The 12,598-nt window shown below is 33.3% G+C and overlaps 1 protein-coding gene across 1 annotated transcript in view; it reads right to left on the bottom strand.

Moving 5' to 3' along the window:
* Positions 1-12,598, bottom strand: part of LOC141492676 (receptor-type tyrosine-protein phosphatase N2) — a 144,847-nt gene that overhangs the window by 37,248 nt on the left and 95,001 nt on the right. Inside the window, exons 5-8 of the mRNA XM_074193253.1 lie at positions 10,205-10,324; positions 8,412-8,578; positions 3,159-3,212; positions 219-283 (exon numbers count right to left, since the gene is read on the bottom strand). Coding sequence (XP_074049354.1) covers positions 219-283; positions 3,159-3,212; positions 8,412-8,578; positions 10,205-10,324 — 406 coding nt within the window. The remainder of the gene's footprint in view (positions 1-218; positions 284-3,158; positions 3,213-8,411; positions 8,579-10,204; positions 10,325-12,598) is intronic.

Below are 12,598 nucleotides of genomic sequence, written 5' to 3'. Positions count from 1 at the left end.
CTTTCAGTTCCAAATATAATATTGTTCTATGTAGCACCCATTAACAAAGAATGTACTTTAAAAATGTGTGGCAGATAACTTAATATGATTCAGGAAGGGGGGAGTATACTCCTCTAATTTATTCGAAGGCCTTCTGTGAATATTGCATCCTACGTTACTATGGTAACACCACCACATATCTTGGCCCTGACAAAGCAGTCAGGGCTTTTGAATCTCACCTTTGGCCATCTTATTGAGAACCATGTCAATCAGCACGTAGGTGCCGCTCCTTCCAGCGCCATCACTGTCAACAGAAGGAAAAAGAATGAAAATGCTATCTGTCCACAGGAAAGGCAGTAATCATTTATTTTACCTATGTTATAAGTGGGGACAGGGAAAGGGAAAGAGTGAATCAGAGGAAAAGAAACAAAGAAAACTTGTGATATACTTTAATAAACTCAAGCTGTTCATGAAGGATTAATTACTGTTCCTCATGACTAGGTTTTTCCCTTTTCTGATTTTTCTTTTTTCTTTCCATGGTTAAATATATATGTGTGTGTGTGTGTGTGTGTGTGTGTATGTATACATATACATATATGTATATATTTGATAATTAGCAAAAGAAAATTAGATAAAGAAAATTTCAAAATTGCCTCATATAATAAACACAGGGAATCTTACTTCTGTGACCTAGAACTAAACAAATCACTAGACAAGTCTAGATGCAAAAAATAAAAAGTACCCAGCATTCTCAAGTAAGACCAAAGTTTTTAATTTGAACATATATAGTTAGATAAATGTCATACTGTTTTGTTTTTTTCTGGGGCAGGGGAAGGCTTTTTCCTTACTTTTAGATTTTTTAATGCCACTCTATCCCCTCTAGAAATGGAAATATCCATGTTATTTGTTATTTAATCATGCTTTAAAAAGCTTTCTCATTGCATTGCCTCCCCCTGAACTCCCCCCCCTTTCCCTGTCCCCCCCTTCTATAATTGGAAAATTTACCATCTGGTCTAGAGTTGTAAAAATGTTTTGAATTATGCCTCAACAATATCAAATTAAAAAAAATCAAGATGCAATTTTCAGGACAAAAAATAAAACCAGCATCATTAGTTTTGATATAGAAAATCTTAAACTAGTTATTTTCCCTACTCAGTTGATGTCTCTTTCCATGTGATGTATGGAGGCCCTCTCTAACATAGCTGACAGAATCACAGATTGAAGCTGTTCCTCCTCTTTTCCAGAGGAGGAACCTAAAGCAGATAGTTAAGAGATTAGCCCAAGGTCATATACCTAGTAAAATGTCTCAGTAGGATTTGAATTCAGGGCTTTCTGATTCCCATTCCTGCAATCTCTCTGATTTGCTTCATTTCCTCCTGATCATGAATAAATGCATAATGCATGAAAGGTGTTTTGCAAACTTGAAAGAACTCTACAGATATTAGCTATATTGTGTTTATTGCCCAAACTGTTGAATAATTGTTAGAATGTACTTGGTATGTACTTTTATAGAGAAAATGTATTAATACTTATTTCACTTTTTCCCTTCAGTTAGATGACTGATAAATTAATAATCAGAAATAACTTCTATAGAAAGCTTTATTCATCACATCATTGAAGAAGAGCAATCTTGAACTCTTTTTGGTGTCATAGACCCCTTCTTAGAATGTTTTAAAATGCACAAAATAAAATATGCAACAATATGAAGGAAACCAATTACATTGAAATAGCTATCTATCTGTCTCAAAGTTCATGCACCTCAAGTTAAGAACCCTTGCTTAAAAGACTTACTTTCTAATTAATTTGATCCTTCATCATTCATGCCCTCAACAGGCTCTAAAGGGATGATGCCTGTTTTTGCCTGATCTTGTTTGAATACCATGTCCAACTCCTGAATATTTAAAGAACTGTTAATTCATCCCCTATAATTCGAGCCTATTTTAGCTTATTCAGGTATAAAATCTATGTTACTTATAGAGGAAAATCAAAAGTCTGAGACCACTACCCTACCTTCCAAAAAATAGACAACAAAAACTTTTATTTTGAATTAGGTTTGTGGGATGGGATCATATAAATGAACAGACTTCTTGAAATAAATTTATTTTAACAAACATTGATTTAATCCCTATTATGTGTTAGGTACTATGCTAGGTGGAAGCATTGATTCTAATATTTTGATTTTTTCTAAAAATCAAATACTAAAACTTTTATTTACCATCATACAGGAAAAAAAAAGTTCCTTAAAAAGAGTATGAATTATTTAACAAAAGAAGAGCCAAAATTTAGCTTGTTAGTTGAATCAAATGCAACTGAGAAAGGCAATGCCAAATTCATATATCCTTTTGACAACCTGCTGTTTTTATTTCTATAGCTTTAATTTAGAGAAAATAAAGATATACAGTAGAATGTCACAGCTCTAATAGCCAAGTGATATCCATGAAAACACTTATGATCAATCTGGAAAACAATAAAATGGGCAAGAGGTGGCCATTGAAACATACCTCTAAGAATGATCAAATACTATATGCATATATAAATATAAATATAGATATGTATGCATGTGTGTGTGTTGTTTTTGTCGTATAGTTGTTTCATTTGTGTCATTCTTTGTGACACCCATTTGGAGTTTTCTGGGCAAAGATCTTGGAGAGTTTTGTCATTTCCTTCTCTAGCTCATTTTATAGTTGAGTAAAATGAGACAAAAAAAATTAAGTGGTTTGTTCAAGGTCATATAGATAGCATGTGTCTGGCCAGATTTGAATTTAGGTCTTTCTGAGAACTCATCTACTCTACCACTTAAATGCCCATAATACATATATGTATCTATGTGTATAATACAAATATATATGTATATATATATTATCTATATGAAACAATATAGCTTATCTGATTGCAAATTCTAAAATGAAATGTCATCAATCTTTTGGTCAGATTCACTAGTGATGGAATTTGGCATAATATCTCAGATAAAGTTTAACAACAAATCATAGAATTATCACCATAAGTATAATCAACACAACAAAAAAGAACATAAAACCAAATTGCTATTCAGAATTATCTTCAAAAATTACACTTAATTATGTCCTTACTAATTTACTAGTAACCTTAAGTTTTATGTTGGTCTTTACAGTTTTTTGATATGGCAAAACTTCCAAGCACATGTTAAAAGTTATACTTGCCTGCAGTGAACAATAATTGGACAAGAACGGCCCCTGTAGCACTTGTTTACTTTTCTGCAACAAAAGAGAGATATCAAGTTATAATTGTAATCTGTTTCCTCTGACAATAAACAAAAATAAGTCAAATCAATGATTCTGTATTCTCAAACCTATTTTCCATTATTAACTTTTGATAAAGAAAACAATCATATTCACAATTCCCCATGATTCAATTGCCTTTTTATAATAAACTGAAATACTAAACAAAATTCTTGTACATTCAAAAAGATTATACATTTGCAAAGGTAAGCTCAAGTAACCAAATCTATAGATGCTCTTTCTGATCAGTGGATCAATCCATCTAGCTCCCAGCCTAAGTCTCCTTTCCCTCCCCGCTTCCTCAGTCTTTTTTTGTTATAGGTTCATTTTTTGTATTATACATACTAGAATTATTGTATTTTAGAATTAATGCTCCAACCACAAAACACTCCCACTGTCCACTCATTTCTGTTGAAAAAACAAGCTGTATTCATATATTCTCAAGAGAAATTCTCCTGTGGATTTTTTACATGATCATGTGGTAAGAATATTTTAACCAAAGAGAGAAAAAAAAACAATGCTGTCAAGAAAAAATTGAGTGCATTACCAAACAATTTTCCTTCTATAGATTTTTGGCTAGTTAGTTATCATTAACATGTATCAAAACATTAACATGTATCAAAATTTCCCAACAATTCCTGTCCCCCCTGGCCGAAATAGGAAGATGATTTATATTCCTTGTAAAGGACCCTCTAATATTTTGTTTCTTCCAGCAGATAAAGTGCAGCTAAAAAACAAATCAAGTTATTCAGAAGGGTATTTTCAAAGGGGAAAATAAGAGTCTAGGTTTGTTTGGAAGAAAGAAATTCATTCCTCATTTGAAATGTGTAGCATCCTTTTATCCTATGACAGGAAGTAAAATTGGGGTAGAGGGGGACAGTAGCATGGGAAAATTTTCCTTAAAGATAAAATGAAAAGGCTTTCCTTTTTCTTCTCAGAGGCTGTGTCTACAAACACCAAAATAATCCATCAAAAAGTAAAAATTCAATCAGTTGTTTTATCTTCAGGACATTAAAAGAAAGGAGGAGGTGACTTTGATTTTTCTTTTCATCAGATAAACTGATTTCTTTCTCCTGAATTCACCATATATTTTGATATCATCATACATGGAGCTTGGATATCAGATTCAATGACATTGTCACATATATCAGGGTTACATGTGAGAGGCCTATATTCTCCCAAGCTGCATAGTACTAAGTTGAAAACTTTAGAATGACACATATTTTGAGAAAAGATAATGTATAGTGGGAAAACCTGGATGTGAGCATTAACTAGGCACCTGTATACCACATGACCATTGGATCTGAGACTTCCCCATTCTGTACTGACTCTCCACCAAAAAAAAGATGGAAATATGTAATTATATACATACTTAGAGATCACAGAAAGTCAAAATAGTAAGAAAAGACTCAGGTAACAAGTATCCTAATGATTAAACTCTCTCACTATTACCCGAAGATATATTTTATAGTTGCATTTATATTTGAAATTTGGGAGAAAAGGTGATAAGCAAGAAATGAACACTTATTGAAGTCAATAGTACTCCTGTGCAAGAATATCATAAAAGTACTTGGCTCTTTGAGCATCAAATGGACTGAGGAAAGTAGATCCACTTTTAAAGTCTTTCTCTCTTTTTTTCTCACTGAGGTTAGTAGGATATCATGAGTTCTACTTCTGATAAATAGATTGTAAACTACTAAAATGCTTTCTGAAGTGGGAAGACTGCTGGGTCCAGTCTACTATGTTGTCTAAAATGTATAAAGTCATTTAGAATTTTTTTTTTTTTGGTAATGGTGGTATCATTTTCTTTTAATAGAATCAAGCATTCTTGTCATTAAACCATTCTGGAGTTGTTTTACTTTTAAAGGGATTTCAACTGCAAATGAAAGTTTTTGACATATATTTTTGTGTAACTGAATCTTTTAACACGATCAGGGATCATCACCTTAGATCTGCATTCCAACATATTTCGTATTTGACAGCCTCCTCTATGCTTTGTGGAAGGAAAAAAATAAATGTTTATATGTTGACATACTGGTAAATGGCCAGGTCTTATTCCATTTTTCAGATATTGCCAAGAATGCTCAACAAAGGCATAATTAAAAAGAGATAAATAGAATAAATATCCACCCTTCACCAAAATGTGTAGGACACAATTAAAATGTAAGCAGCCATCAGACACAACAGTATCACCGTGTCCAATTTACAGTTGGTCAGCCCCTTTTCCCTCTTCCCTGGGAGTTCTTTAACAAGACAGCCTCCCTCACTTAGCAATGTTGTTAAAAAGCTAATTACTAGCTAAATATGTCTGTGATTTGCTTTTGCACTCCCGTAATTCCTTTCTTCATTCTATGGCATGTTTAAAATGCTGTTGTCTCTAAGCATGTTGTGACTGGCTGCCTCTGCAGAGTTTAGAAAGGCTTTAGTGTAATTTTAAGAAAAACCTTCTCTAACCCTATTTGGGGGGAAAGAAAAACCAACAACTCACAAACAGCCAAAGAGACATGTTGGGCAAATACCACGTGGCATTATTTTCTTAACATTTTATTTACAAGAGATGCAAATACTTGTATTATCACAGCTTGAAAAAAAGCACAAAAGAAAACCTTAAAAGCCGATTATTACATATTTCAACATAAGGTTTTTCATCCAGTTGACCTATGATATAGTCTACTGATAAGTTATGAAGATAAATAAGCAACATTCAAGTATCCAATTTCATCCCAGATTTACACTACTAGAATAAACGGAAAATTCATCCATATGAAGAAAGTTCCAAACATTAAGAAAAAAATTTTAATTTTTATATTTAGATCTATACACAGGAGGAATTAACTGAGGAAAAATGATTAGTGATACAAACCAACCCATGGGGTCATTGAGTGGAAAAGAAATCATCATGCAAACCATCAGCAAGCAAAGGTCAGAGGTCGTTAGAGGCTCAGAAAAGGGGTTTCCCACATTGTCCCTGCAGCAGAGTCACAGTTTCCAATGATCACTTTTGTGACTATGCAACTGGGCTCATATTACTAGCTGCAACATCACAAAAATGACACCGGCAACCGCTAATTAGCTGGCAAAATAAGAATTTGTCCATTTTTAAAGTGAGCAGGGTTAGTAGATGTCATTGCACACAGCAAGAAGTGATAGCATAATATATATATTTTAAGCAAAGCCCTCACATGTGATGCTAATTATCTTTTAGCTTAGCAGTTTCTCTTTAAAGTGTAAATGTGCTCCCTCTGGGCTCAGAGAAATATTTAATTACACATATCAGTGCATGACTAACAAGCTAGTTCAGAGCTAGAATGGTTGGTCTATTGTTCAAGATGAAATTAGGATTCTAGTAACATTCAACTGACCAGTGTTTTCAGAAGCCGCCTCACCTCTTCCAACTCTGTAATTTGTGTGCTTATAAAAAAAAAATCATCTCATGCTGAAGTGGGGTACATTCTTAGAATATGAGCATTTAGGTCAATAGTCAGCCTAATCTGGGAAATCCATAATTATCTGAAACACAATTCACTCAATGAGTAAAGAAATAGAAACTTGATTTCCAAATGAAACTTGCAAAGCTATGGGTTCTAGAATTTTTGTTGTTTTTGGTTACTGTGGTTGTTTTTGATAAAAAGTCAAAACAAAGGCAACTTCTTAGTATCATATCTCTAGAGACTCTGGGGCAAGGGAATTTGGGGAATCTAACTTTTCCTGATAGCGACATATTAAAAAGAGAGGGTTGGTTATGTATATGCTCAATTTCATATATGTATATGAATATATAAACATATATCCATATTCATATATATATACATACACTGAATGCACCTTAAGATATTAATATTAAGATGAGTAGCCATCTTTATTGAGATACAGCAATTTGTCCATTAAGTATGTTTTTTGAGGACTCCATCCCAAAAAACTTACTCTGGGTAAGATTTTAAATAGCATGTCTTAGTAATATTTCCTCCTACATTACATTGAATTTACATCAAGAAAAGCCACAAATGGTCAAGAAATTAAGACAGGAAAAGTAGCAATTGTTTGTATATAATAAATTTTCATATATATATATTTATCATGCATTCTGTATTCTTGATCTATAATACACAATTTGGATCTATAAGTAAGGCAGCAGAGCAGCAGAGTTGACTTTGAATGTATTTTATGTACAATACCAAATTTGATTTTCTTTTTTTGATCATTCACATGCTATTTGATCTAAGGCAGAATGTTACATTTTTCTTTCTTAAATAGAATAATAAGCAAAATCAAATACATCATACTTATAATACAAATCTAGACCTTAGAAATTCAGAAAAATCAAAGCTGAAAGTCTATCTTTACTAAAATATCTGATCCTTTCACCTTCCTCTGAACTTGCTACTTTAGAATCTAGAGCAAATAACTATTTATGATAAGATTGCTCATGTAGATATACAATAAATGCAATTCTGTCTTAATTCTTCAATTCCTTATTTTCTTTTTTACTTCTAATCTTTAATATTCCTTTACAATATGTAGATAAATTTAAATTAAATGGAGGCGAGATGTACAATTTTCAGATTACCTGTTCTATCTAGTTATCATAATATGGTAGCCAATAACAAGCAAAAGCTATGAATAATGTGCTAAATGTGCTTTGCAATCAACATTTCAGTTGGAGATTTTGTTTTCCTGGTCGATCTATGCATTTTAGTACAAAGTGAGTCTAGTCAGACAATTCAGTTAATAAATATTCAAAAGAGACTCCCTTTTTCACTGGGTAATTATCAAAGCCCTAAGGATGGGCAAAAGGCTGAGTAATTTTTTTTCAAACTGTCATTTTCAAGCCAGTGTTGCTCTAATTTTTTAAAATAGACACTAGTCCATGATGACTAGACTTTCACTCAGGAATGAGTAACATAGAATCTGCACCTGAGCTTGTATTCTTATTCATTTATAATTCTCATGGTAATCTCCAAGGAGCTTTGTAACATAGCTAGACTAAAAAAAAGTGGGCCTTATATTATGAGAAATGAGAGATATGGATAAGAATGGGCACATAATAATACTTAGAACTGATGACCACACATCCACTGAGGATTCTTGCATAAAGTAATTATTACAAATATTACTTCTTTTAACTGATGACCAGACTATAGATACCTTAATGTGCTATTATGTACTTTGTTGTACCTGCGGAAATCCAGAAGTGATCTTGTAGAAGAAGGAACTCCCTGGTCATACCAACTAAGGAAATGGAACTGGGTTACGGTCCGCGTTTCATTGGTTTGAAGATTTTTCAAATAAAAGCTTCTCACAAGGAAATCTTCACACCAGATATGCTCGGACACCAGATTTACCTGGATAGAAATTATAATTTAGAGAAGAAAAGAAAAGAAAGAAAGAAGAAAAAGAAAGAAAGAAAGGAAGGAAGGAAGGAAGGAAGGAAGGAAGAAAGAAAGAAAGAAAGAAAGAAAGAAAGAAAGAAAGGGTGAAAGGCATCATAAACCTAAAGCATAATTCAATAACATACTTAATTGGAGGTTTGCAGATATGGGGAGGGAGATCAATTCTGTCAAAAACGAATTTTGCCAGCTTTCATAGAGCAGAGGAATCAGAAGGTTGATACTGTCCTCTTCTCTGACCAATTAGAACACTAATATAAGTGATTGGAGTATCATATAACAAAATTAATTGAGGTCAAAAATTTACTATTCAAAATTATGTCTAAATATTTCCTTTACAGTTTCTGTGACAGAAGTCTTGAAGTAGTATCACCAATTTGTTAAAGTAGTTGGCCAACAAAAATTACCTAAACAAATCTGGTCAAACTGTTTTATATAAAATTGAGTTTCATCTTAAACAGAATGAAGTAAACCCTGATTTAGAGCTGGAAAAGCCAAAAATAAGAACTTCCATATGAAGAACTATAAGTACAACTTTAAAATAATTTCATAAATATTAGTATAATAGATTCATGGAATAGTAGAACTGGAAATTAACTAGATCATCTAATCCAATTCCTGAATTTTATAAATGAGGAAACCCAGGGCCAGATAATGGATTAGTATTCCTTAAATTTAAGACAATAACCCTAACCTTATAGAGAATTCCTCACCCTCTGAGTTCATCCCTAAAACCCTAAAAGCATGCCCTCTGGTGTACATAGTTCTAACTGACTCAGTGTTATGAAACTTGCTTATTTTGGTCCACTTTAATAGAAAACTGTAATAGATGAGTGAATCTATTCCTTTAACTGCTCAAGCTTACTTGGGTCACTCTAAATATGCATAAGAAACTTGAAAAGGGATGTCTGGCTGTAGTGTCTCCAAATATAAAAGTCACATAATACATATGCAAAACTCTACACAGAACTGTGTTAAGACTACTTTACCAGGCTAGAGAAATCAATAAATCATTAGAATAATAGCAGGGCTCCCCTTTTAAATGAGACTATTTTAAAGCCATACTCCATGGGGTCTGTTTAAATGGACTTCCCCGTAGAGGTAAATTTTTTTACTTTATTTTTTTTTCTGTCCAGCATTTGTATTTATCAAAATTTAGCCACAAAAAAGACATATTATCAAAGACTTCAATTACAGAGCTTTATACAAAACAGGTATTTTAAGAGCTTGAATCCCTATTTATATTGTGTAAATTCCTAGAAAATGTTTATCATTTATATTGTAATGATAAGAAGAACAGACATCCCCAAAGCAAGGAATATTTTAGTCCTCTTCTCCTTCATAAAACCAGTTTGTCACTTCCCTCCCCAATTGCTTTTACCCCAAGAGGAACCCAAGGGATTTCAATATTCTCCTTGAACCTCTGTGGAGGAGGGCTGCTTGCATCCTTCTCAAATGTAAGTTTACATATACAAGGGTCCCACCTTAGGTCAAAGTAGATTAAGTAATATTTGGCTCAGGATGAAATCAATCCACACACTGACTGTCAACTTTACAACCAGATCTATTTGACTTAAGTACCTCGTAGATGTGGTAAAGGTTGGACCCTTCATCTGGCCAATAGTGGTAGCACTGTTTGACTCCATTTTCCGTGAGGGGTGTCAGCATGACAATAACGACACAGCCGTTCTCCCAGACCATCTGCAGACAAAGAAAGACACCGTGGCCACACTGTGACTGCCTAATTACCGCGTGACACGTATAATTACTGCACTCAGAGACACAATCAAAATTTATTCCATTCACAGGAAATTTATTTCATTTTCATTAGACACTTTTACTCTGCAGCTGCTTTCAAATCTCTGAATAAAATGGGACCATATTTTGCATGCTTCCATGAGATATTAAAAAATTTCCAATGAATTCATTCCATGCTTTTTTTTTTTTTAAAGTCTCTGTTCTATGTTCAGCTGTTTGGCTTTCCAACTTTTGATCTAGGAAGGAAACTTTCTCTAATGCTGCATAAAATATACAGCACAGTAGCTGATATGGTATGGAGCAGAGAAGCTGCTGCCTTCTCAGTATAAAAACAAACATTGGACACGCCTAGTTTTGAGTTGTTGAGATTTTCCATATCTTGAAAGCAATTGGCTTGGTTGGTCTACAAAGAATCATGATATTTCTAGACAATCTGAGGCTAGCTCCCAAGCTGTTTCTTTGAAAAGAAATGTACACTCAGAAAACAGCAACAAAAAAATTTATCTCTTCTTGGCCACACCAAAATACAATCTTCTGCCATCCAATCTACAAGAAGTTCATAAGAAAGAAAATAGTAATTCTTAATGAATGGAGTTAACAATTTGGGAAAGGCAGCTATGGGAAAAATAAGTACCAAAACATACCAAAGAAATGTCTGTAAATTTACTGTATAGAAAGGCCAAAACAAGCAAAATGGCCCTATAGAAATGCTCTTCAAACACAGTTTAGGACTGTGTGAACATCCGCCTAGGAATTAATACTTAACAACAGCATAATCACTAAAGATCATTATTATTATTATTATGGGTATACTGATGTTATATTTGCTGACTTTTATTAGCATATTAAATTACAGAATGAAAAGGAACCTGCCCCTTTTTTAAACAAAGGGTTGCATTAACTTCAGAGAAATATTTATTCACAACTACATTTAGATGTAAATTCGGTAAACCAAAAGGGCCCCTATTTCTTTTAAATGCACAGAGATGATAATCCAATTAGATCCTACCCCCTACTCCCTTTTTTTAAAGCTACAAAATATTTCTCAACACAAATAATTTCTCTTCATTGCTCATTCTATTAAGCCCTCCCCTTTAAATTGCATTTTATAAATCAAGCACACACACACACATAATATTTTTCTCCTTTAATATTGATTTATACTCCCATGTGATATAAATAGTCAATATCCTTAAGGCACCTCATTGTGAATCATTTAGATTGGAATTTAATGTAAGTCAGTGAAGTATTTAAGGAAAAAGTCCACAAATAAATGTGAATTACACTCAATCCCATTTCCTTCTTGCAAATCCAACAGTAAGATAAGAATTCAAAACATGTGTCTTACTTGGAGCTACCCAGGCTTTCAAACCTAGTTCCACTAAATCGGTACTTTCATCACATAACAATTTAATGTGCCTTCAGAAGGTATAGAAGCTCATTGAAGCCATTACGAAAATGAGGAGAAACACAGATTTTATGAGTGTAATAAAAATACAATGATCTAGACCATAAACTAATCATCTAGCACTCTGCTTGTACCACCCAAGTGTAACATTATAAAGCCCACTCATTTAAAGAGGAATCCTTACTGTTGGGCAACATCTTTCATTGGTTCAAACACACAGCATTTCATTAAAGAGGGCCTGCCTGGCTCTCTAAAGATTTGGTTAAGATTAAATCCAAATGAAACTTAATTTAAACAAACAATTTCAAAGGCACTCTTGGGTGTAATATATCTTTTTAGGTCACTGCATAAAAGCAGAAGGAGAATTTTACTAAATCAAACAAACAGGAAGCCATTTGGGTATCAATATTGCTATTCAATTCATGGTAAGGATTAACCTTTCCCTTCCTTACTATATAAAATATTTCTTATCAGTAGAAACTGGAGCCTGTCCTAGGAATGAAAGAACATTTCACCATATTTTTACTATTCTGGGACAAGTCAGAATTCATACAACAAATATGTTTCCAATTTGGAATTTAGGAGAATGGAAGATTCCAGTTACTCAAAAATTCTGGTTAATTCAGTTAGCATGCTATACCAGGAGTTCTTCCTAGTTGCATCCTTCCTGCCCCTTACCTTCATCCAATCTTGCTCTCTTTCCTAAGACCTAAGGGTGAATGAAAGAGCAATGACTTACAAATGCAAATTACGATCGCAAAAAATTCCTTTGAGACTGAAGATAACTTGTTTTTCTCTTTCAGGAACCA

Source organism: Macrotis lagotis, chromosome 7, assembly GCF_037893015.1.
Source record: "Macrotis lagotis isolate mMagLag1 chromosome 7, bilby.v1.9.chrom.fasta, whole genome shotgun sequence".
NCBI classification, from domain to species: Eukaryota; Metazoa; Chordata; class Mammalia; order Peramelemorphia; family Peramelidae; genus Macrotis; species Macrotis lagotis.
Note: the sequence above shows the minus strand (reverse complement) of the source record. Positions and strands in the feature narration are given on the sequence as shown.